At 41.6% G+C, this 26,336-nt stretch overlaps 1 protein-coding gene across 4 annotated transcripts in view; it reads left to right on the top strand.

Moving 5' to 3' along the window:
- Positions 1 to 26,336, top strand: part of DMD (dystrophin) — a gene marked incomplete at both ends in the record, with an annotated part of 1,846,964 nt that overhangs the window by 1,541,211 nt on the left and 279,417 nt on the right. For 3 of the 4 annotated variants that reach the window (XM_084636024.1, XM_084636023.1, XM_084636025.1), the window contains 2 exons: positions 21,600 to 21,772; positions 25,663 to 25,819. In XM_084636024.1, coding sequence (XP_084492150.1) covers positions 21,600 to 21,772; positions 25,663 to 25,819 — 330 coding nt within the window. Of the gene's footprint in view, positions 1 to 21,180; positions 21,277 to 21,599; positions 21,773 to 25,662; positions 25,820 to 26,336 lie in introns of those variants that run through there. The other variant, XM_084636026.1, reaches the window with a different exon arrangement.

Genomic DNA, 26,336 nt, shown 5'->3' with positions numbered 1-26,336 from the left:
GATTGTCTCCAGACATCAAACATGTTGCCAACAAAAGAGTGACACATCAGAATTTATAAAACAAGGTTACAGCAGAGATTTGCGACAGAAAGAACTAAAGTGATCTATGGAGAATATAAGAGGAATGCTTTTCTACTGTAAAAAAAGTTTATGCTTTAATTTTGTGTTTTTAACATGTACATTTTCCTTTTAATCTGGAAAGAGATTTCCCATCCTTTGTTTATTTGATAAGGGTAAGAAGAGATGGTTTGAAATACTAATGTGATCAAATATGAGCGATTTTATTTTAACATCCTTTGGTGTGTACAAACTTCAAACTACCCCCACAACACAAATTCCCCTAAACTTAACCGTCCATCCATAAAAATCACTGTCCTCCCTAAGAACAATAATTTGTAATAAATAAACCTCAGATGTATTTTATAGCTCATAAAGAAAGAAAGAGAGGAAACTTGCCCGTTCTTTTTCCCCAAATTTTCCTCCCCCGGCTTTGAGGCAGTTGTGCAGTTCAGCCTTTCTGGCTGCTGCTTGTAAGAGAAAATCAGTACTAATTGGAAGCAGTGGGATGTGAGTGGAACTAATAAAGGTAGCTGCTCTCCAAATTATCCTGCAGGACTTTGCATGGCAATGAAAATAGGCAGTGAGACCTTGACTGAGTAACGGAGTGGAAGCAAATGTTCCAACTGAGAACGATGCTGCCTTTGAGCTGCTACTCTTTCATCTCTGGCAAGAGGGGGGAAAGGAATTAGAAGCACTGGAAGTAGCAGCATAATTATTTTTTTGAAAAATTTGCCAAGAGGTTGAGGGTGGTTAGTATACTGACAGAGGATAGAGATACAATGGAGCTAGGCTTTCACTGGAATGATTGGGACTGGAGCAAACAAGTACAACATCTGTACAGTAAGTAGTCTATCATCTGAAACCTACATTAAGCTATAGTGCTCTAAATATTTAAGAAAGGGGTGGGGTGTGTCTGTGTGTGTGTGTAATTTTTTTCTTCCAAATATTTAGGCACTTGATTAGAAGTGGCCCGATTTTCTGAGGTGCTATCAATTATCCATCACTGCAGGCCATAAACTAAAAGTTACTGTTGGCAAATATTTGACTCAGTCACATCACAAAGTAAAAATATCTCAATATTGAGGGATGAGTATTCTGTAAATATGAAGTGCTCAAGGATACAGTTGATCCCTAGGAGTTCCTGTGCCTTGCAGTGGGCTCAGCCTAACATTATATCTGGTGTTGGACAAGGTGTACATTTAGGTAGACACATAGTAAAACAAACTTTCCCCAACAAAATATTAATACTGTTGTAATTGTCTTATTAAATAAACTACTAAAGGCCTGACCCTACCTCACAGAGGTCAATGGCAAGGCTCCCTTTGGATCAAACCCTAAATGAATAAGTACAATTGTATGGTTACAATTGTATTGTGGATTTTTGTATGATTTTATTTATTTATTTGGTTTTTATTAAACGAAAATGAAGTCACCTGTTCAGTGCTCTCTTGACAATCTGTTAACGATACTCTAACAAAGCCATCATTTTCTTCAGATAAGATGAAATAACCCGGGGGGCGGGGGAGGAAATATAATAGAAATAAATTAAGCCATTCACACTCTCTAGAGTTCCACATCACCACGCTCTCCTTTGCTCATGAGATAATTAAAATGTGGGCCTTACATTGCACCCTGAAGGCCAATGAATTCGGGCTATTAGCGACCTGAGGAGGAAATGAATTCTGATGAATGCCTTGCCAACCACTCCCTCTGTCTTAGATTAGTTTCATTGAATTTATTGAAGTGATTTTTGATGTTGATGAGGTTAATCAAGTGTGTTCCAGTGTTTATAATAATAATACCCACCTTAAAATGCTAAAATGTTTAAAATAATAAAACCCACCCAGTTTAAAATGCTACATTCTTTAAATTTAAAAAAAATCCCACCTCCTATATAGATAGCACTTTTCACTGAGTAGATCTCAAAGCACTTTTTATAAAGGAAGTCAGTATCAGTGTCTCCATTTAACAGATGGGGAAACTGAGGCATGGGTTAGTGAAGTGACTGCCCAAGGTCACCCTGCAGGCCTGTGGTAGAGTCATCAATAGAACTCAAGTCTCTTGAGCCCTAATGCTCTATCCAGTAGTGTACCATGCCTGATCACTGCAGGTTTTTTTTAAGCACATAGGATTTCCTGAATATCCAGTGATTATTCTGCATGTTCTTACAGTGACATAAATATTGAGAAGGGTATTTAGAAAAACAGAAGTTACCTGATTGGTTCAGCTGATTAGCTCTGTGTTCAGTGACCTCCAGCAGAGGCCTGTACTTACTCATCAGAGGAAAATTAAAAACTGAAGCTGAGAATCCATGCCATAGCTTCCTACTGCAGAAGTGTTCACAAATACAGCAGCATCATGTAACAGAACTAGTGGTGTTTCTTTTTCCTGTATGTTTATTGCACACAGTTAAAACTGAAGCATTAACTCTTTGCAGTATTTTTGCTGGGCTAAAATCTGTCCTGTTTGTTAACTGATGCTATTTGATATCTCCCTATTCCTATTTATGTGGGGGGGAGGTGAGAATTTTTTCCATTTAAACATTATTTTTGTAAATGATTTATTCTCTACTGTTTTTATGCTTACAGGTATATATTTAAAATGCAGATGACTCATCACAAGTCATAGTAGGGAATTCTCTGCCATTCCTTTTAAGGTTGGATGTTTAAAAATATCTTAAATGCTTGAAGTGGGTGCCATTTACACACAGTTGCAGGAGAAAATGGACTTCTGGAGTTGGGGAAATAGGCTTTACTAAAGCACCTAGCACAATGTGACTTTTAGTGGGACTTGTGCTCCTAAATCACTTACATGCTTTTGAAAAATCCTACCCACTGTCTCTAAAGACAAATCACATGAGTGAAAGTTTGCATGGTAAGGAACCCAAGTTTAAAGCTGTTCTGTCTTTTTACAAACCAGCAGATAATATTTTTCTGAAGACAGGGCCCAATTTGCTAAAGAAAGGTGTTCTATCTTCTCTTGTATCAGAAAAGCTTCCAAACATGAGGTTTAGTCCTGTCTTTTTTTTAAAACTTGTACTGGGCAATTCCCAGTTTCTCAGCAGTTGTATTTCAAACCACAATAGCAGGTTCTGGGATTTACAGAGATGTTTTTTGCAGGGCAAGGTGATCCCTTTAGCTATCACTTGTCAAGTTTTGCTGCACTGCTAGAGAAGTATCTCTTATCGTTTGTTATCTTGAAAATTGTGCAGGGATCGTAGAAATGTCTTAACAATATTCATAGGCTTATCTCCCCAATAGAGAGAAACCTTTCTATCTCTCTTTTTAATCAACTCATTAGCAGGAAACTCAGATGAAATCATACCAGACTGGAATTGGGGTCATGCCATAGGGTTGTTGAAAAGGAGACTTTGTGACATGGTGATGTATGGCCATTTCACAACAATGCCTTTAATGCATAAAATCTGCCCTTTAATTACATTTTAAATCTCATTTGAAAAGATTTTATCATTATGGAAATTGCTTTGTAAATGCTCCCATGATAACACCCAATAAAAGTTCCACTGATTGATTGAAAGAAGAGCAAATGATTTAGAAACTAAAATGTTCCCATGTGAACAGTGTGTGGTAGCTTCAGGCTAGGTGCTCCATACAATAACCAAAAATCATGTTGACTCATTGCTTTGTTTTTCTGAGGCACTCTTGCCTAGATTATGGCATTATTGCTTCTTCATGACTTGAAAACATGCTTCTGTTTTCCAGCTCTGTATTCCTTTCTCCTAAGCCTCAGAACCATCTTTAGATTTTACAATTACAGCAATACATACATTATACAATACAACCTTATGCTATACAAACATTATACCATACAAAAACACACCTACAGTGGGCATTTGAAAAGTTTCTTCTGTATTGAAAGAGTCTACTGTGCTGAAAGGGATTCTCTATAATTAAAATGAGAAATACTCCTGGCACCAGAGATCTCTCTCAAAAGAGAAGTAACTTTTAAGTGTAACCTCTGTGGTGTGAAGTCACTGAGATAAAATAAGAGTGGCCATACTTGGTCAGACCAAAGGTCCATCTAGCACAGTATCCTGTCTTTGATAGTGGCCAGTCCAAGGTGCCCCAGAGGGAATGAAGAGAACAGATAATCATCAAGTGATCCACCCCCGTCGCCCATTCCCAGCCTCTGGTAAACAGAGACTAGGAAAACCAATCGTGCCCATCGTGGCTAATAGCCGTTGATGGACTTCCATGAACCTATTTCGTTCTTTTTTGAATCCTGTTATAGTCTTGGCTTTCACAAGATCCTCTGGAAAAGAGTTCCACAGACTGACTGTGCATTGTGTGAAAAATACTTCCTTTTGTTTGTTTTAAACCTGCTGCCTATTAATTTCATTTGATGACCCCAAGTTCTTGTGAGGAGTAAATAAATTCTTCTTATGAGGAGGAGTAAATAACATCTCCTTATTTACTTTCTCCACACCAGTTATGATTTTATAGACCTCTATCATATCCCCCCTTAGTCATCCCTTTTCCAAATTGAAAAGTCCCAGTCTTATTAATCTCTCCTTATATGGAAGCCGTTCCATACCCCTAATAATTTTTGTTGACCTTTTCTGAACCGTTTCCAATTCCAATATATATTTTTTATGATGGAGCGACCACATGTGCACACAGTATTCAAGATGTGGGCGCACCATGGATTTATATAGAGGCAATAGGGTATTTTCTGTTTTATCTATCCCTTTCTTAATGATTCACAACATTCTGTCCACTTTTTTGACTGCTGCTGTACATTGAGTAGATGATTTCAGAGAACTATCCACAGTGACTCCAAGATCTCTTTCAGGAGTGGTAATAGCTAATTTAGACCCATCGTTTTATATGTTTAGTTGGGATTATGTTTTTCAGTGTGCATTACTTTGCATTTATTAACACTGAATTTCATCTGCCATTTTTTTGCCCAGTCACCTAGTTTTGAGAGAACCTTTTGTAGTTCTTCAGTCTGCCTGGGACTTAATTATCTTGAGTAATTTTGTATCCTGGGCAAATTTTGCCACCTCACTGTCTACGCCTTTTCCAGATCATTTGTGAATATGTTGAATAGGACTGGTCCCACTATTTGTGTCTCTCCATTCTGAAAACTGACCATTTATTCCTACCCTTTGTTTCCTATCTTTTAACCAGTTACCAGTCCATGAGAGGACCTTCCCTCTTATCCCACAACAGTTTAAAATGCTACATTCTTTAAATAAAAAAAAAAATCCAAATCCACTTACACTTGAAAATAATTTTAGTTAAAATATTCCGTAGGACATGGCAGGTTCACAAGGGAGGTATGTTGTAGAAAATGCAGGGCAAAATGGCCTACAATTGCCACTGCAGTTTAATTTAGTGTGCATAGGATTTTTTGCAGTTTGCAAGCCAGCCGCTGTCATTCAATGATCAGATAGGGTTGCCAACTTTCTAATCACACAAAACTGAACACCCTTGCCCCGCCCCTTCACCGAGGCCCCGCCCCTGATCCAGCCCTTCTCCGAGGCCCCGCCCGCCACTTACTCCAGGCTCACTCCCTCCATTGCTTACTCTCCCCACCCTCACTCACTTTCATTGGGCTGGGGCAGGGGGTGCAGGAGGGTTAGGGCTCCAGCCTGGGGTGAGGTCTTTGGGAGGATCAGAAATGAAGGGTTCAGGGTGTGGGAGGGAGCTCCAAGCTGGGGCAGGTGGTTGAGGTGCGAGAGGGAATGCAGAGTTTGTGTGCAGGAGGGGCCACAGGGCTGGGGTTGGGGTGCAGGAGGGAGTGCAGGCTCCAGGAGGGAGTTTGGATGTGGGAGGGGGCTCAGGGGTTTGGAGTGCAGGAGGGGGCTCCAGACTGAAGTCAAGGGATTCGGAGTGTGGGAGCAGGCTCAAGGTTGAGGCATGGGGTTGGGATGCAGAAGGAGGTGCAGACTCTGGCTGGGGGTGTGGGCTCTGGGGTGGGGCAGGAGATGAGGGGGTCGGGGTGCAGGAGGGGGCTCAGGGCTGGGGGTTGGGGTGTGAGAGGGGGTGCAGGCTCTGGGAGGGAGTTAGGGTGCAGGGGCAGGTTCCGATCTGGGGCCAGGGTTTGGGGTGTGGGAGGTTTTTCAGGGTGCGGGTTCCAGCCAGGTGGAGCTTAGCTCAGGTGGCTCCTGGGCAGTGGTGCAGCAGAGCTAAAGCCAGCTCCCTGCCTGCCCTGGCTCCACATGGCTCCTGGAAGTGGCTGACATGCCCGGCCCAGCGGCTCCATGCCTTCAGGAGCTGCACCCGCAGCTCCCATTGGCTGCAGTTCCTAGGGGCCACAAGGACATGCTGGCCGCTTCCAGGAGCCACACAGAGCTGGGCAGGCAGGGAGACTTCTTGAGCCCCAATGCACTGCCTACCAAACTTTTAATGGCTTGGTAGGCAATGCTGACCAGAGCTGCCAAAATCCCTTTTTGACCAGGCGTTCCGGTCGAAACCAGACGTTTGGCAACCCTATGATCAGACCTTGCAAGCAGTTACTCTCCAGTGCAGAGTTTGCTACTGTAAGTAATGCCAATCAACTGGAATTAGACTACTCAGGGTAGTGGTAATACAACAGGTAGTTCACGTTTGTAGGAGCAGGCTTGTGGATCCTGATTCTGGAAGGAGTTCCATATAGGCATGGAGTCTCACTCATAGGCACCAACTTTTCCTGGCGCCGGTGGGTGCTCAACCCCTGTGGCCCCGCCCTGACTATGCCTCGGCCCCGCCCCCATTCCAGCCCCTTCCCCAAAGTCCCCACCCCAACTCCGTCCCCTCCCTACCCCTATTGAACCCCTTCCCCAAATCCCGGCCCCGCCTCTTCCCTGAGCATGCCAGGTTCACTCTCCTCCCTCTTCCCTCCCACCCCTTGCCTCCATAAAACAGCTGTTTTGCGACAGCAAGCACTGGGAGCTAGGGGGAGAAGCACAGCCGTGGCACATTCAGGGGAGGAGGCAGAGCGAAGGTGAACTGGGGGGGTGAGGCAGGGCAGGGAGCTGCCGGTAGGTGCAGAGCACCCACCAATATTTCCTTGTGGGTGCTCCAGCCCCGGAGCACTCACGGAGTCAGTGCCTATGGTCTCAGTGACTTCAGTGGATCTCTCTGCGGGCTCTGGGGAGTCCACTTGTACAGAGCTGCAGATTTGGGGCTCTGATTCAATAAGGTTTAAAAGCATATGACTAACTTAAAGTATGGGAGTAGTTCCATTGACATCAGTGCTCTGAAGAGCCTGCCATGCTGCACAGAGTGGAGAGTGGTCACACAAATGGCAATGACTGGAGGTGGTATGACTGTGGAGGCCAGGAGGAGGCATAAAGCTTCTAAATCCATTGAAGGGAGTGAACACAGCAGCAGAAGCAGGTCATACAGCTATTGAGCTAGTATACAGTATGTCCCCGCACTGCCCAGTGAAGCTCTATAGGAGGAGGTGTCAATAGATGGACCACAGGCCAAATCCAGACCACCAGAACTGACCCTGCTTTTGAACTGACCCTGAAATATTTTTATTTACTTATTATTGTTTGTTTTTATTATTTTCTCTGGAGTCTGAACCTTAAATATACCTTGACCAAGAAATTTGGACCTTGACAAAAAATAATTCACTATACCTTCACTATAACAAGTTGTTATGTGGGAGCGGCCCATCCCAGACAAACCCAAGGGGCATTTAATACTTCAGGCAGCTATAATGCTACCTCCACCCATCTCCTTGGGCTCAGGGAGCACAAGCAGATACTTCATGGGTGACCTTTGTTCAGGAGCATTTATGGAGAAAAACTCTGTCCATGCAGACCCTTAATTCTTACATACATTGGGAAAAAATCCTAGGTCATAATTTTTTGAAAAATCAGTTAAACAATTTTCTGTTGTTTACCTTCTCTGAGCATTTGAAGTGAGCATCTGTTCTGTTTATCCTCTCTGAGGCACCTGGTATTGGCTACTGTTGGAAGACAAGATACTGGGCTAGGTGGACCACTGGTCTGACCCAATATGGCTGTTCTTATGATGTTCACCAACCAGAATTCATATGCACATAAGTTCCTCCTCATTTGCTGTTGTTGAGATCAGTAAAACTAGTATTCATCAACAAGGAGGATGGTAAATAAATACTCAATTTCAGCATCCAATATTTGCACACCAGTGCCTTGTGTCTCAACTCTGGTGTTTTGATGAAGACACACTAAGCAGGGAGTGCAGGTAATTTTGTTTGTTCATTTTATATTTTTGGCAGTTGAAAAAATAAACAATTAATAAACTTTAAAATATAACATATAAAATACTAAAATGATCAGAGAAAATTTGTTATAACTACTTATTGTAATTCCAATTGTAAATATTTGGACACATAGACAATAAAAAAATCAAGTTTTATTATTTGCAGTTTGCCTCTTTCCCCTCCCTTCCCTGTACCCTTTCTCTTCCTACATTTCTACCCTTCCCTCCTTGTCCTTTGCTATCCCAGTGGTCAACAGGTTCACTTAAGTCCCATTGCTGCTTATTTACACTGGCTAATAACCTCTGACGTAAGAGGAGCGTGGGAAAAGAGAAGTGCATGTGAGAGAGAAATACAAGTAGCTAGGGTAGTGACAAGGAAGGAAGGGAGGCATAAAGCAATTACATAATTTATGCCTTGTGTATACCCACTGCAATGTGTTCATTAGAAGAAATTATTATTAAATGAATATTTATAAATATTAAAATATTTAGCTTTTAGTTCTTGTATATAAGTTTCATAAAAATAAAATGTTTGCAGGTGATTTAAAAATGAAGAGGCCAGATATTTCAGATATTTACATTGATGGGAAGTTAATTATATGGATCTAGAACACGTTTTGGCCAATTAATTTTTATTTACATAATTTTACGACAGTTTTTCTGGTCCTCTCTCCTTTTAGGATTATAGACAAATAGGGGAAAACCATTATATTTTGGAAAGATTTCTAGATATTTTGGATGAAGGCCAAAACTGTAATGGGTTCAAAAAAGAACTAGATAAGTTCATGGAGGATAGCTCCATCAATGGCTACTAGCCAAGATGGTCAGCGATGCAATCCCATGCTGTGGGTGTTCCTAGCCTCTGACTGTCAGAAGCTGGGAGCAGACAACAGGGGATGGATCACTCAAAGATGGCCTGTTCTGTTCATTCCCTCTGAAGCACCACTTTTGGCCACTTTTGGAAGACAGGTTACTGGGCTAGATGGACCATTAGTCTGGCCCAGTATTGCCATTCTTATGAAGACATGTAACAATAAACATCCTGACTTTGTTTTGGTGAGCATCACATTTATTAACTTCAAGATAAATGTAAATCTTGCCTTCACCTTAGTCAATATTTACCACATCACTCAATAAAACTTGATAGCCTCTTTTGTTAGTAGGTTATTTATTTATTTATTACAAGTCTCAATGCCTTGGGGATAAATTCTGCCCTCAGGTGGGGCTCATTTATTCAGGTAGTGTTGTCTTTTTCTTATTGAAGTCCTATTTAATTAATCACATTCACTTCAGTGGATAAGTTAAGGTTATGCAAATTTAAAGTTCTTAGTGTTACTTTATTATCATCAGTGGGAGCTAAAAGTACAAGTTCAATGATAGAATTTGGTCTATAGATGGGGGAATTAAGTTTTTTAATTTTTTTAAAGTATTACTTAGTTAATTTTGTCTCTCCCTTACTTGCATCAGAAATAAATATTTTGTCAGCTGGACGTTATTAATTTGTGTGTTCTAGTCTAACTCAGATGTGGTCCAATTATTCTAACTAATTACTTCTTGTAGGATTTTTTTCCCCATTTCCAACCTTTTGTAATTAAAGAAAAATGTGCCGGGGAAGTCAGATACATGATTGATCTCTCTCTGATGTATTGTCAAAAAATAATTATGGCATTTTGCCATATGTCATGTCTTTTTATATATTGCTTGTGGGATAAGATGAGGCTTGACATCAATTAATTACTTATTTCTGATAAACTATCCTGAACCATGATGAATCCCTAAAGGAAGAATCTTTGTGACATGAACGATCCCAAGAGCTATATTGTATATTCTATTAGTTTTCAAAACCAGGGCCATAGCTGTGTTTTACAGGGCTTTGTGCAATGTAAAACACATGGAGCCTTAGGCAGATTTCTGTGCGTTTGGGGGTGTGAGGTTGTGGCAGTAGAAAAGCTAGTCATTATTAGGAATGTCAGGAGAATTTCAGCGACTGCAGGTGGCAAAGGTAGTTGACATAGCTGGGTCAGATGCGGTTAAAGACATACCCGATCCTCGATCTGCATGGTAAATCTGGGCATATCATCCTGCAAACTTCTTTCAGTGTTGTTTCCTATGTGTATTCCAATCAACGTGCACATGTGACTGACACTGGATGATTTTTCATTAGCGGTGTCTATGCCTGCCTCCTTCTCTTCCTTGTGCTCTGAACCAAGGGCATAACAGGTGGTGCAGACCGACTGCCATGTCAGTTCCTTTCTACCACCATCACCTGAGATGGCACTTCTCCAACGGTCCACAGCTTTAGCTAGCATTCTTTGTTTTATTAGTGTAAATAATTGTAAACAGTTCTCCTGTTCTGATAAAACTTTGATTTTAGTGTTAGGGTCAGTTTTAGTGAGCTTTTAGGGGCCTGGCATACCCTTACTCCCTCTACACCCTTGACCTAGCATGCCCAAGACCCCAGGATTGCAGGTCTGCATAGTCTGCCCCCACTCCTACCTGGTCAGTGATGACCACACAATTTGTTTTTATTGCATCAAGAAAATTCTTGTCAATCCCCAGGTTCAGATTCTGAACATTCATGATGGATCATTCAGTGAGGCCACTGTCCAACACTGGCCATAAGACTCCCCCGTACATTGGGCAGAGGCACTGAGAAAGCATCCTTCGAGCATAGTTGTCTCTAGCTCCTGGACCGCTGGAAGCAGAGTTAAAGATTCTAGCAATGAACAAGGCAGACATGAGGAGTGTAAGAGAAAACATTGTCATAAGGACAAATGTGAGAAATCCCCCGTAAATCCTTGTCTAAGAAGAGGACTTCTTCCCTGACCCATTCTAAGTTGTGCAAGACTCCATGTCCTGGTATGGGGGTGTCAGGAGATAAGAAGGAACAGAGTACCAGTTCCTTGGCACTGAGAGCCAAGAATGCCCCGGGACCCTTGTCTGGAGAAGTGTTGGGACTATCCTCTGCACTGGTGAGGCAATAGAACAAGGACCAAGAACCACCATCTACCCTAGACCATCAAGAGACAGGAAGCCCAAATATGGAGATCAGGTATACTATTCTGGAGGACATCTCTCTCTGTGCAGACACCAAATCACCAGTGCTGTTGGATCTAATCCAGTGCCATCTGTTCAACAGTCACCTGTACCATCTACCAGCTGAGACACAGTAAGACCATTTCCGGTACCAATAGCTCTGTCCAATGGTACATAGGCCTCATACTCCTCTGATGACTCTGAGATTAGTGGGAGAGCTTCACTGGCCTTATCAGAGCAAGAGGTCAACCACAATAGAGCAGTGATTCTCAACCTGCAGCCTAATCAGCACACAGCTGCGGCTCAAGTGACATCCTCAGGGCCATACAGGTAGTGTGTATATATATTGTGTGGATGCTGCCCAGATAACACAGAGAGCGCTACATATGTGACCCACGATGGTAAATAGGTTGAGAACCATTGCAATAGAGGCTCTAAGATTGTGGGCATCTTCCCACACCCACAGCAGAGACTGCCTGTCTCAGGACTAGTTGTGCCCTTCTCACTGGGGACCACCCCATTACTCCTATGATAACTCTTATTGGCCTTTTGGGCTCCCTAGGATTCATTCATAAAACTTTCCAATTACAGACTTACAGAACTGGAGCCTCAGCACATATCCCCATGTAGAGAAGAACCTCAATCCACTCAGGAATACTCTGAGGAAGAGGATCAAGCTGATCAATCAAAGCCCGTGGGCGGGGGGGGGGTATCATTGTCTTCACCAGATGAGGCAGCCACACCACCCTTACCATCACCAATGGACAACTGTAGACTATTCCAGACTTCCTAAGGAGAATCACAGATATGCACCAGATCCCCCTGGAATATATACAGGATACCCTCACAAGTTATTAGACATCCTCCAGAGCACATGTCCCTAGTAAGATGACATTGCCAGTCAATGATTCCATCTTAGAACCAACCAAGATGGACTGAAATACTCTGGCCACTGAGTTCCTTCTCTGAAAAGAGTGCAAAAGAAATAGTTGTACCATCTACAGGAGCTGAATCCTTATTCTCACACCCCACTCCAAACTCTTTGTTGGTGCAGGCTGTCACTGAAAGAAACAAGCAAAACCATCCCAGTTTTACATCCACAGGTAAGGAGACCAAACTCCTAGAACTCTTTGGCAGAGAGAACTTAACTTCCATTAGTTTACAGTTCAGTATAGCAAACTAACAGGCTTTAGTGGCAAAGTATAATAAGTTCTCTGATTTTGTCAAAAAGTTGCCTCAAGAACTGCAGTTCCAAGCAATCATTGAGAAAGGTAAATTGCTAGCTAGATCTGTCCTCCAGGCTCAGTAGATGAAGCGGATACAGCCTCCCACTCAGTGGCAACATCTATAATCATGAGATGGGCTTTGTGGCTCCAATCCTCCGGATTTCCCAAGTAAATCCAACCAATCATGGAGGATCTGCCCTTTGAGGGAAATAAGCTATTCAGCAAGAAAATGGACAAATCATTACATACCCTCAAGGACTTGAGAGCAACTCTCCATGCTCTGTGAATTTATACTGAGGAACCATGAAGAAAATATCCTAAGCCTCAGTCTTACCATTGGCAGTGCTTCACTCATCAGCCTTCTACCACCAGCGGCCTTATGATCCTTCCCTGAAAATGTCAGAAACTCCAGCACAGAAAACAGAAGGTTCCTCCTTTATTCTCCTCCCAGCCCCAGCCTCCCACCAAGCAGCTCTTTTGGTGGGACATCTGAGAGCCACAAACCAGTCCTCCCACCAAGTCTACCTGGTTCAGAATTATCCAACCCTCTTGGTGGCCATATAGCTCACTTTTCTTTGGCATGGTGCCCTATAACATCAGATGGATGGGTTCTGGAAGTAATCACCATTACATATGCAATAGAGTTCATGGCAGTCCCTCCTCCCAAACTCCCTTCCTTGGCCCTCCTAAGGGACCCCTCTCATGAAAAAATACTCAGGCAGGAAGTAGACTTCCTGCTCCAACTGGGAGATTTAGAGCTGGTTTTGCCCCAGCCCAAAGGGAAAAGGTTTTTGTTCAAGATATTTCCTCATCCCCAAGAAGAAAGAAGGCTGGAGGCCCATACTAGATGTCAAACAGCTGAATGTCTTCATCCACTGCCTGAGTTTCAGAGTTACCACCTTGGACTCTATAATCCCCTCGCAAGGCCAAGGTGTCTGGTTCACAGCTCTCAATTTGAAGGATGCTTATTTCCACATGCCCATGCTGCCTGCAAGTAGGAGGTTTCTGCATTTTACCATTGGCCTACACCATTATTAATACAGAGTGCTGCTCTTCGACCTCTCAACAGCACCAAGAGTATTCATGAATGTATTATCAGTACTACCAGCGTATCTGCATCATGACAGTTCATCAGTGTTCCCATACCTGGACAACTGGATGCTCACAAGATAGTCATATCAAGAAGTTCAGATGGCAACTCTCTCCTTGCTCCTACTCTTACAAGCATTAGGTCTCCAAATGAACACAGAAAACTCTATTTTGGCTCCCATGCGATGACAGATTTGATTGGAGCAGCCCTGTATTCAGTCCCAGCTAGAGCATACCTACCTTCAAATCAGTTCCAAGTTATGACAGATTTCATCACTCAGTTCCAAGTAAGTCCCCACGTGGTAGTAAGGTCCTGTCTCATCCTCCTAGACCATGTGGCCTCATGTGCACATTTGATGCCCATTGCAAGTCTTTATTTTCAATGTCTACACACGTGGATGCAGGCAGTCTACACCAAGCAAGCACAGTGTGGTCTTGCTCCCTCGCAGAGTCTTGACCTAATGGGAAAACATAGAGATAATGTGCATAGGGGTTCCTTCATTCATACCCACCCACCAGTATAATGATTACAGAAACCTCTCTGATCGGTTTGGGACCCCATCTAAAGGAACATATAGCATAAGGTACTTGTACCTTGCATAATACCAGATTACACATAAACATATTAGAACTGTGTGAAGTACAAGAGGCTTGCAAATGGTTCCTGCCATTAATCTGGAAGCTTCACATTTAAGTCATGTTGAACCACATGATAACAAGTAATTATATTGACAAGCAGGAAAGAGCACTCTCCATCCTTTTATGCACAGAGGCTGTAAATTTGTGTAATTGATGCATCTGCCACTAGGTCACCCTCTGACAGTTTGGACAGGCATGTGGAATACTCTGGCAGAGAGATTCTACTGCTTCAAAGCAATCCTGGGCCACAGCTCCGGAGGGGACTCATTTCTAATGCAATGGTCAGAAACACTAATGTACACATTTCCACCCATCCTTCTCTTACCACAAATCCTAAGGAAGATCAAGACAAAGCAATGGTGATCCTCATGGCTCCCATGTGGCTGAGACAGTTCTAGTTCATAAGCATTCTCCAGATGGTCAACAAGTGCCTGTGCATCTGCGTTCAGCTCCTATCAGTTGTCTTAACCTGGGACAGAGGCAAGGTCTCCATCCCAACCCAGCCTTTTTCATCTGATAATGTTGGTATTTGGATGGACAGCGAACTTACAGAGATGACACTCAGTTTCTGTAGATTCTATCATTAGCAGTAACAGGAAAGAGTCTACAATGAAATTCTATACAGTAAAATTGAAAGAATGAGGAGTACCTGTGGCACTTTAGAGACTAACAAATTTATTTGAGCATAAGCTTTCGTGGGCTAAAGCCCAGCTTATGCTCAAATAAATGTTAGTTTCTAAGGTGCCACAAGTACTCCTCCTTCTTTTTGCTGATACAAACTAACATGGCTACCACTCTGAAACCTGGCAAAATTGAAGAGATTCGCTATATGGTTGTGACAGAATGTACCCATGTGTGTCCAAAGCCTACATACTATTGTAATAGTCTTTGTACAAGGCATGTCTTGTAAGATAACATTTGAAAACTGATAATTTGCTGGCCCGTATTGTCCTGAAAAAATGTGTGACAACATTGTATGTAAAGTTATAAGATTCCACTGTGTGATATTATTAACACATGTTCCAAACTGAGGTTGGCAAACAGGTCTGTCTCAAACAAAGGATTGTGTGCTCCACTTAATTTGAATTTAAGCAATAAACAGTCATCAAGCAGAAAGGGGAGACAAAGGAAGCTCAAAATAGTGAGAGGAAAAACAGCAGAGAAAATCCTTCCATATAGACCTTTTGTCTCCTGGTATGCAACTGGAAATGTTTTTCAATGGGGGACTGAAACTATAAAATGGAGGGGCAAATACCCCAAGACTCCCCCTCCCTCTCTGCCTGCCTATCGATTCTCTGTGCCTGAAGCATCAGAGGAAGCCTTCATTGAATTCTGGGAGAAGAGTCCTGACCTAGTGGGTTTGGTCAGTAAGACTGCTGAAAGCATAGGGTGGGAAACTTTGCTTGAATCTTATAGTTAAGTTAGGCACCAGTGGTGTTTTAACTTTGTCTTTTAATCATTTCTGACTTTTATGCCTCATTACTTGTAATCACTTAAAATCTCTCTTTGTAGTTAATAAACTTGTTTTATCTAATTGAGTGCACCCGAATTGAAGTGTTTGGGAAACTTTATTTGGGGTGGCAAGTTGTCTGCATATGATTTCTATTGAAGAAATAACAGATTTTATATAAACTTCTGTTATCCGGGAGTGGGGTAGGCAGCACAGAACATACATATCTGGGGGTAAATCTAAGGCTGGGAGTGTACTGGGATCACCCTGCTATATAACCAAGGCTGGTAAAAGGCAATGTGTGGCTTGCATGCTGAAGGCTGTTTATGAGCAGTCCAGACTGGAGGCTACAGGAGCAAAGCATTGTAAAAGGCACCTCAGATTAGAGGGCCTGGGTGACACAGATACTCATTGGTCTGGATTTTACATTGGCATGTCATAATGGTATCAACATTGTCAGCTACCTCCAGAGCATACTGAGATACCAACTATATTGTTATATCTCCACTCTCTGAAAACATTGGGGTTGACCCTCAGCTCCTCACAAGTGCACTTGGCAACTGTTAGCACCTTTCACCTAGCTAGTGGACAACTATACAGTCTTTGCCTATCTACTTATAGTGACGTTTCTGAAGGGCCTTGTCAGAACCTTTCCTCCAGTGCTGAAACCAACCCTGATAGGGGACCTCAATCAAGTCTTATCTGCATTTACAAATTCTCCATTTGAGCTTTTGGTCTCATATTCTTCCACTCATCTGTCTACACAAGTTGCAGTCACCTCAATCAGAAGAGTAGGGAGCTTGAGGGTCCTTATGGCCAATGCTCTGTATACAGTCTTCCATAGGGATAAAATTTCTCGAAAGTTATATCGTAAATTCAAGTTGAAGGTAATCTCAATCTGAACAAGGTCATCCACTTACCTGTCTTCTACCTGTAGCCTTGTGCTACCAGCGAGGACAGGAAGTTCCACTTGCTGGATGTCCAACAAACCTTGGCCTTCTACCTACAGAGGATGAAACCCTTCAGGAAATCCCGCAAACTATTTGTCTCCTTTGCTGAACTTAATAGAGAAGACTCTCTTAGTGGATTATGGGCACATCCTGCTTAGCTATAATTTGACTTATAACCCTACCCCACAAGCATAGGCGGTGAGTTATATGGGCCCATGGTGCCCGTGCTCCACCAGTATTCAGGAATGTGTGCCTGGCTCCACCAATGTTTGGGCTTATATTTAATCAGAGCCGTCCCATCCATAGGACGGACTGGGACAACTGCTTTGGGGGCCCCCGCACTTCAGGGGGATGCAGGATCCAGGGAAGCTTGGAGGGTTAGCAGGGGGCCTGATGCTGGCAGCAGCGAGCGACCCAGCCCCAGCCCACCCTGCTCCACCCCTTCCCCCAAACCCCCGCCCTGCCTCTTCCTGCCACTGCTCTGCCCCCATTCCACCTCTTCCCCCAAGCTTCTGCCCCTGCCCCGCCTCTTTCTGGCTTCCACCCCCTCGCCAGGGCAATGCCAGGAGCCAGCGGGGCAGGCTGGGGCCAGGTCGCTTGCTGCTGCCAGCACCAGGCCCCAGCTGGTTGCCCCAGTCAGTCCTATGGACAGGACAGCTATGCTTGGAACTGTTCTGGGCACCACCAAAAATTATACAAACCGGGCGCCAATGCTCACAAAGTATGGGAGTTCACTGAACTAGAGTTCAGGCTGGCTCAACAGCTTCACTTCCAAATGTCCATCTTCTGGAGATCTGTAGAATGGTAACATGGTATTCTATGCATACATTTGTGAGATATTAGGGTTGTGTCCTGACACAGGCTTCTGCAGCAGCTGCTTCCTTCAGCAGACCAGTCCTTCAGTCAGTGGTAAAGCAGAGTTTCTTGCACTCTTCTCCTCAATGAATGCTGCTTCTGAGTTACCTCAAGTAGACTACACATAGGAACCATCACTTGGAGAAGAAAGACTGGTTATGTACCTTGTACAATAACTAGAGTGTAAGATAACTGGAGAGGCAGTCAGTGCGCACTGCCCCTAATACCCTGGGTTCAGAGTACCAAGGAGGAGAAGGGCGCAGACCAACAAACACTGTTAACAAATTGTCTTCTGGTTGCAGGCACATGTAGCTCCTGTGCACCAAAAGTCTAATATATAGAGACCACACATTACAAAACTTGTTACTGTATGAGGAACCAGTCTTTTCCATGCCTCTCCTGAAAATTCATCCCTTTCCTCAAGACAAGTCCCCTTCACTTCTTACTGAGTTCTTAACTTCATACAATTTGGAGAAGGGAAGGGATTTTCCCCGGGTCAGATTGGCAGAGACCCTGGGGGTTTTTTACCTTCCTCTGCAGCATGCGGCACGGGTCTCTTGCAGGTTTAAACTAGTGTAAATGGTGGATTCTCTGTGATTTTGAAGTGTTAAAATCATGATTTGAGGACTTCAGTAATTCAGCCAGAGATTAGGGGTCTATTACAGGATTGGGTGGGTGAGATTCTGTGGCCTACAATGTGCAGGAGGTCAGACTACATGATCATGATGATCCCTTCTGACCTTAAAGTCTATGAGTTTCAACAGAATTTTAACATATATCATCAGAAAAAAAAATAGAATTTAAACTAGTCATATTATCCTTTACTAAAAGATTCTATATAATTTAAGATGGATAAAACCATCTATCTAAATTTAATAGTGTTCTGTAGAAATTATTCATAGATCCTATAGAATTAAATTGAAAATGAAAGCCTTGCTTCAGATTTTAATCATTCTGTAACAGAAATATATTCTTTTACAAATCTATAGAATATTAAAAAAATAAATTCAGTGAAGTTTTAGTTATCTATTAAATTCTATAGGACATTTTCATAAAGGTGGACTTAATCGTGTAGTCCTTATGCAGGCAAAACTGCCATTGACTTCAGTGGCAGTTTTTCCCCAAGTAAGGCGTTCAGAATTGGGTCCTATGTTGGGTGTGGCGAGACAAAACTCATACCTTTTTCTGTAAAGTAATACAACCTGTTAACAATCAATATTTATTGCATTACTGTACCTAATGTATTTTTTGTCTACTGTACGCCTCTTTTTTAAGGAGATGTAGTCCTCAGACAATTTAAAAAATACAGTGCATTGAGTAAAATTATTTCCCATTGTAATTCAAATTACTTTAATGGAGTTACAGCAGGGCTGAATTTGATCCACTGTACTTACTTTGTGCACTTCAATGTATTAGAAAAACCCAAAATGCTATGAATACTATATGTTCCCAGTATGATGTCAATGTGTCTAGTTATAATGTGACACACCAGTGTAATTTTCCAAGTATCTGAGTAGTTTCCAAAGTGAAATGGATCCTCCCCTTGTATTCTTGACAAGGAACAGATTTTTGCTTGTATTGATCTTTCACTCTCCTTTCTGAAGGATAAGATACATTTTCCCATTTCAAAAGATAAATATAAGAGTTGAGTTCTTTCCTCTCATGTAATCTGCTTCTCTTGGGATGGGAAGGCTGTCAGAGGAGAAGGATGGAAGACATATCAACCAAATGGAGACAAATTCATTTTTATTGTTTTCTTGTTTCTTTGTTCCTCATCATCTCTGTTCTGCACAGCCGTAATGAATTATAACCTCTAGTTCTAGAAACATCATGCATTCTTACCTCCTGTTTTATCCTACTCTCGTTGGCTGTATTGCATCTAGAAGGTTAAGGGGTGAGTTGATCACAGTATGTATTTGTTTACATGAGGAACAGAACTTAGATAGTAGAGGGCTCTTCAATCTAGCGCACAAAGGTATAATAAGATCCAGTGGTTGGAATTTGATGCTAGATAAATTCAGATTAGAAATAAGGAGCAAGTTTTTAACAATGAATATAATTAATCATTAAAACAGTTTATCAAGGGTTGTGGTGGATTCTCCATCAAAGGAAATCTCTAAATCAAGATTTGATGTTTTTCTAAAAAAATATGCTGTGGTTCAAGCTGGAACTAATTCAAAGTTCTGTGACTTGTGTAGTGCAAAATGTCAGATTAGATTATCACAATGGTCCCTTCTGGCCTTGTACTCTATGAAACTGGATTGTAAACTCTTTGAGGCAGAGATCGTATCCTAGCGCGTATAAATACTGTAATACTTACTGACTTCCAATTCAGTAACAGCTTAATTCTTCCCTTATTTTATTTTCCTCCGAAGGGGCTTTTTGTGTTTCTGTTGGAGGCTGAATGTTGCTGCCTCTATGGCCTTGTTGACATTGGAGAAATTTACTGTGAAAAAAACTGCATTCCCCCAAGCATCTCTTAATATACTGCTTGTGCACACACACAAATGTCCCAAGCATTTTACAAGCAATCTAAGTACTGTTTGAATTATACTTGTTTCCAGCAGGAGTAGCACCAGTATAATCTGAACTGTTTGCCAAGAGCTATTTTAAGGCCAATGTGGACACACATTAACTGAAACAGTTAGATATGTCTTTTAACTATTGTCCCATGATGCACCTATGGCCTTTTTTGAAATCTCCGATAGTACATGGCTTGTAGTAGCTGTGCAAGGAACAGCAGGATGTAGGTACCCCTGAGGTATTACAACTGAAGCAGTTTAGAAGGGCGCCAGTGTTGCCATTGGCAAACCTTGCAAGTTTTCTTAGCGTGCCTCAGAACAGCTAGTGTGCATGCCCTGAACCATTTGCGTAGAATACAGCCAGCCCAATTAGAAACTGTTCAATATTCCATTCAAGTCCGTATTTCCCTGCTTTGATTCCATCCTTTGTGTTGAGGAAGATGGGACATAATTCCGGTTGGAGCCCATCTGAGATGATTGATTACTCCTTCTTGGCCACACTGCTCAATACCACGAATCACTTCTCCTTCCACATTGCCTCCACAACACTTCCATTCCAGGAATTGAGAGACAACAGCTAGAAAACTAACCTACGTACCCAAGTGTCCCTCGTGACAAGGCGGAGTATTACTTGCTAGGCCAGCTCACCCATCTTTTCCCTTACTTTGAAAGCAATCATATACTGGTAGATATTTTTTCAAGTTAAAGGTTTGATATGGCCACTGTTTGCTCCTGAATGAATCTGTAACCTTGTGGATCTGAAACATACAAATCTCTTAGAGTGAGGCAGATAATATACAAAGAGTCTATTCAGTGTGTAGGCAGATAGGAATGTTAGTACCAGGCAGCTCTCTAAAGAATGTTATTTTGGCAGAAGCTGCCCTGCTAAAAATGGGGGGGGGAAATGAATTTGAAATGTAGCTGGCCAGCAATTACAAAGTGATAAGAAAAGCTGGCTGTTCAACATGAACTTCCAGTTGCATATTCTGGGTCCTTGCTATTCTCAGGCCCTCCTACAGCCATGGCCCTGACCAATGTTTTGATGTAGTACAAAGTAGCTGTTTATTACTGTTGACTGTTGAAGTCTGCACTCTGAAATGCATTCTGTCAACAGACTGTAAGTGAACTTGGCATTTTAAAGCTCTGCTATTGCAGTAGCTTAGTTTTCTTGGGATTGCCATGCAGCAGGACCAGTGTTGCAGTCCCCGATTCAAGTTGAAAATGTTACACAGGAAGACGTACCATGTAAAGGTCAGATCCAGCTGTGATCCTGAGGGATTTTTCTTCTTTTTGGCACATTTATATACATCAGCCTTGTTTGTCACCTGTCAAAGCCTAGAGTTTTGTACGGAAAGCCTCATTGTTTAATGCATACTCTCTTCATGTTAAGATGAAATGAGTGTTGAGTGTATTACCAAATATAAAGTTACCATTCAGGGGAGCAATCACAATCTGTATTACTTATGATATGCTTCACTCTTCTTTGGGAAGTGATAGCTATTATGGTCCATCAATCTAATTAGTCTTCATGATTTTATAAGAAATACAAGTGTTCTTCTGTATTACCCCTGTAGGACCTCCAGACAGAGATTGAAGCTCATACTGACATCTTCCACAACCTGGATGAAAATGGACAGAAAATCCTGAGATCCTTAGAAGGCTCTGATGATGCAGCATTGTTGCAGAGACGCCTGGATAACATGAACTTCAGATGGAGTGAGCTTAGGAAAAAATCTCTAAACATTAGGTAGGAACCAAACATAAGAAAGAAATTTCAATTAATCTGAGAGGCAGAAAGGTACCTTTCTCTCAATACAAGGGCATAATTTTGTTTCTGATGGTGCTATTTCATTCATTATTAGTTTTATGTGATTCCTGATATTTTGAATGTTGAATTACTTTCAAACAATGATTCATTAACATGGTACAGAAATGACTGGGGGATTAGGATTTGAGGAACATGATGAGGTTTTATAACACAGTTGTGTTCTAGAAAAAGAGAGTAGTGTGCTTAAATAGTAACTCTCTCTAAAAGCAGGCTTACAGAGTTGGGTATGGCTTATTAATGTGACATAAAGAGAAGTGATTAAATAACATAATAATTGTTATGCACTGCATTTGTGAGTCTCTCTTCTTTCCAGTGCAAAACTAAGAATAAATTTACAGATGAGAGCATATGTTATTTTAGGTTTCTTCTCTTAGATAAAGAGGGGTCAAAATTAAAACCCCTAAAATCCAAGGATAAAAACTGTCTCTGGGTTTCATGAGAAAACAAACTTCTTCTTGAAGGAAGCATATAATAAACGGTGATGTTACAAAAGATCTAATGGAGGTGCAAACCTCTAAGGGTTTAGGATTTCTTTATTGGAGAAACTATCCAGGAATCTTCTATTTACAAATATACCTTTTACAGTAGAGATCCTGGCTCCAGTGCACTCACTTTCAGTCACTCTTTCATTTGTTCATTTGTTGTATGATGGTGGTAGTTCAGAGGGCATCAAAAGGCAGAAGCATTTTTAAAGTAATGTATGAAAAATTAGCTTTTGAAGCTCAAGCCCTGAGGGAGGTCAGTGTGTGTAATGACAAAAGCCATCTTCATAACATCAATAATTAAAAATAAATGAAATATGTGAGGCTGAAAAGATATTGGTAATTGAAGTAAAGAAAAGAAGACAGATTTCTTTTTTTTTCGATGAGCAAAAGAAAAGGGATGTAACCATTTAAACGATTATGTTGAGTTCTTTTTCTTCAAATGCCTTTTTACCCATGATCTTGCTGATATAAAAAAAGGTTTGAGAAAAGCAAAACAGCATGTTGGCCAAACACGGGCAATTTAATAGATGAGATTTTCTGCATCCCAGCTACTGCCATTCAATTATTGATGTGATTAATCAAGTCAAAAGTAGTAACCCTAGTTTATCACAGTTGCTTTATACTCTTAAATTAAACATGTAAAGCAATGGGCTTACTCTCTCAAACAGTTGGTCATAATGAAGGATTCGGAATAGCCAAAACATGTAAGATGAAAGAGATAATGCTTTAGCTTTTAAACCACTGAGTTCAGATATGACTGACTAGCAAATTGAAATTAGTTTGGTACTCAGTCTAGTCCCTAGGGGATATTTCTTTGCATTACATGATCTGGTACTATTCCCCATGATTGACAGTATATACTATAGAGAGGTTTTGTAACAGAAGCTTGCCCTGCAATGAAATTTGTGCAGAACTAAAACAATGGGTTAGATTGATGTTGCAGTGTGATGCTTAAATGCTGTAGGCATTAGGCAGCAATTCATGGGCTTGAATTGGGAAAAATTATGAGTTGCATTGGAATGTCAGGAAAAAATTCCATGAATGATTTCTTTCAATTTAATGATTTTTTTTTCTCAATTTGATGTTAAAAGGACACTTATCCTTCATGCTTTACAAATTCAAAACAAGACAGTGGGTAAAACCTTCCAAAGCAGCTAAGTAACTTTGAGACATTTTTGAAACTAGGATTGAGGCTATTAAGTCACTGAGGTGATTTTGAAAATTTTACTCAATAACACACCAGGCAAAGAGGAATGAAGGATTTATTCCACAATATAATCACCTTTTAGAATGTAAGCCATAACACGTAGGATGACAATCTGAAAGGCCATCTTCTTGATGGTTTTAGGAAAGCATATTTTGCAATAAAAATGAGAGAAGGCAGGCTACCTGGCGGGGTCAAGGAAGCACACCAATCACTCAGGTGATGATGTAGTTTTCTTGCATAGGGAGGGGTCTGCATGCCCCTGTGTGCTCTCCTCCCTCATAATGACAGTAGTTTTCAAAATGGTGGTGAGGGGGGAATCGTGACCTCTTGCACCAAACTCATGAGTCAAAACAGCTCGAAATTGTTGCTCTACAAGCTTGTCTGTGCAACTCTTCACTCAACACTTTGCTGACCTGGTGCACAAGATCACAAATTGCTGTCGGCGCAGTAGAGCAATTTTTTTAAAAAAATTGCCCGTATCCACTAGTTCTTATCAAATCCGAATCAGAAGACCCTGAAAACCCACCGAAAGTCCATGTGTGGCACTCTTCCTCACAACGCCGTTCCTTGCAGTGGTTAGTGGCATATTATTAATTACCAGACAATACAAATATTGAATGATATCGGAAAATGGGATGTAAAAGGTTCCCGGATAAGCCAAGTTGGAGGTTAAATAGAGGCAAAATAAATTTCAAAGCTAATATATATCTTTTGGGGGGGAGGGATTAGATTCAACATTTTCATGCCTTAGCTGTTGTGTTATATTGTTTGGATCCGAACTAATGCGATAAACTATTAAAAGCAGTGAAAACTCATTAGGGAGTTTCTTCCTGCCAAAAATGATGCAATGGCAACATTAATAATGGTGTTATATGCATTCCGATGTGTAAGAGGGGAAAAAAGTATTATGTAATACAAGTAAATACAGTATAAACAATAAATTAATCAATACAGAGATGCTCTATTCATAGTCTCCTTCCTACAGTAGATCTGTTGATAGTAAGTAATTACTTGATATTATTAGGCTCAACGTTAGGTTTGGTGTATTAAGCACCAAGTACTGATAATGAGTAAGCAGTAGAGCAGTGGTTCTCAAACTTGTTCTGCCGCTTGTGCAGGGAAAGCCCCTGTCGGACCGGGCCGGTTTGTTTACCTGCCACGTCCGCAGGTTCGGCCGATTGCAGCTCCCAGTGTCTGCGGTTCGCTGCTCCAGGCCAATGGGAGCTGCTGGAAGTGGCGTGGGCCGAGGGATGTACTTGGCTGCCGCTTTCAGCAGCTCCCATTGGCCTGGAGCAGCGAGGCATGGCCAGTGGGAGCCGCGATCAGCCAAACCTGCAGACATGGCAGGTAAATGAACTGGCCCGTCCCGTCAGGGGCTTTCCCTGCACAAACGGCGGAACAAGTTTGGGAACCACTGCAATAGAGAGATGCTCCTTATGGTGCTGATTTGACCAGGGTTATGCTCACTCTTTTGTTTTCTCCAGTGATGTATTTTATTTCTCTCACATCCTACCTTCAAATGGCACAAACATTCTGTAGCATAAATCATTGATTTTTTTATTTATAAAATAATGTACTAAATTCAAGGTTTACCCTATAATGTTTGTGAGAACTTGCATCAGTACTGTCTGTTAACTTGAGAAGGAGTAACTGCATGAGTCTATTGTGTGGTGGACTAGCTGCCACAGTGGAATAGGCAAGTTGTTCTGCTTCTCTGGAGATGAAAGTTCAATCTCTGGTTTGAGGTCTCAAGTGATGGATGAGTTACTTGTGCATATTTAGCAAAAAGAGCTGTCACTCTGTTCAAGAAAAAAACAGGATTGGAATAGCAGGTGTGTTTCAGGTCAGGACTGAAGTACATCACTCAAGCCAGTGCTGATGGTATAGCCAAATTCAAAACCCATTTAAGTGGGCATTGGAGTAGTCCCTTTATTCCTAATTTTAATGATCACTGAATTAATAACCACTGACAAGAACCTTCAAGAGTGAGTGCAGGCTGTCATGACCTTAACCTATGACATCTAACCTCACCCCGGAGTGTGTCTTTTTCTATTACTGTCATTGTAAAGAAAACAATTATTTTCCCTACAGCTGATGCAATAATATATGCCTTGCAGATCCCATTTAGAAGCCAGTTCTGACCAGTGGAAGCGTCTACACCTCTCTCTTCAAGAACTCCTGGCATGGCTGCAGCTGAAGGATGATGAGTTAAAGCAGCAAGCACCTATTGGTGGGGATCTTCCCACTGTGCAGAAGCAGAATGATACTCACAGGGTAAGATGTTTTTGAATGATCTTTCAAAGGGTATACGTTACGTATAGATTGGATGAGAGTTGAAACCCTCTTTGTTGGAGAAAGGGTGGTGCCATTTAAAATATATTTTATTTAGAGATATTAAAGAGTGGAATTTTCAAAGGCACCTAATGGCCCTATGCACTTTGAAAATCACAGCTTAACGTGCAATTTAAAACTCTGTTATTAATAGTGCTACTACTAACGTTTTCCTGGGTACTTTGTATTTGCCCTAATGACTCCAACCATAATGCCTCCTGCTAAAACCCACTCCCCCTTCCTAATGAGGTTATGAGTACTTAGCACCAGAATAGGACCTTCAGATTGTAAGTCCTCCAGGCAGTTTTGTTTAACTTTGTGGTCACTTGTAGCAAAAGGAAAAACAAAAAAGAATACAAAAGAAAAGGAGTACTTGTGGCACCTTAGAGACTAACAAATTTATTTTATTAGTCTCTAAGGTGCCACAGGTCCTCCTTTTCTTTTGCAAATACAGACTAAC

The sequence above is a fragment of the Lepidochelys olivacea genome (assembly GCF_965140295.1).
Source record: "Lepidochelys olivacea isolate rLepOli2 genome assembly, chromosome: 1".
Lineage (NCBI taxonomy): Eukaryota > Metazoa > Chordata > Testudines > Cheloniidae > Lepidochelys > Lepidochelys olivacea.
This window is presented reverse-complemented; position numbering and strand designations above follow the sequence as displayed.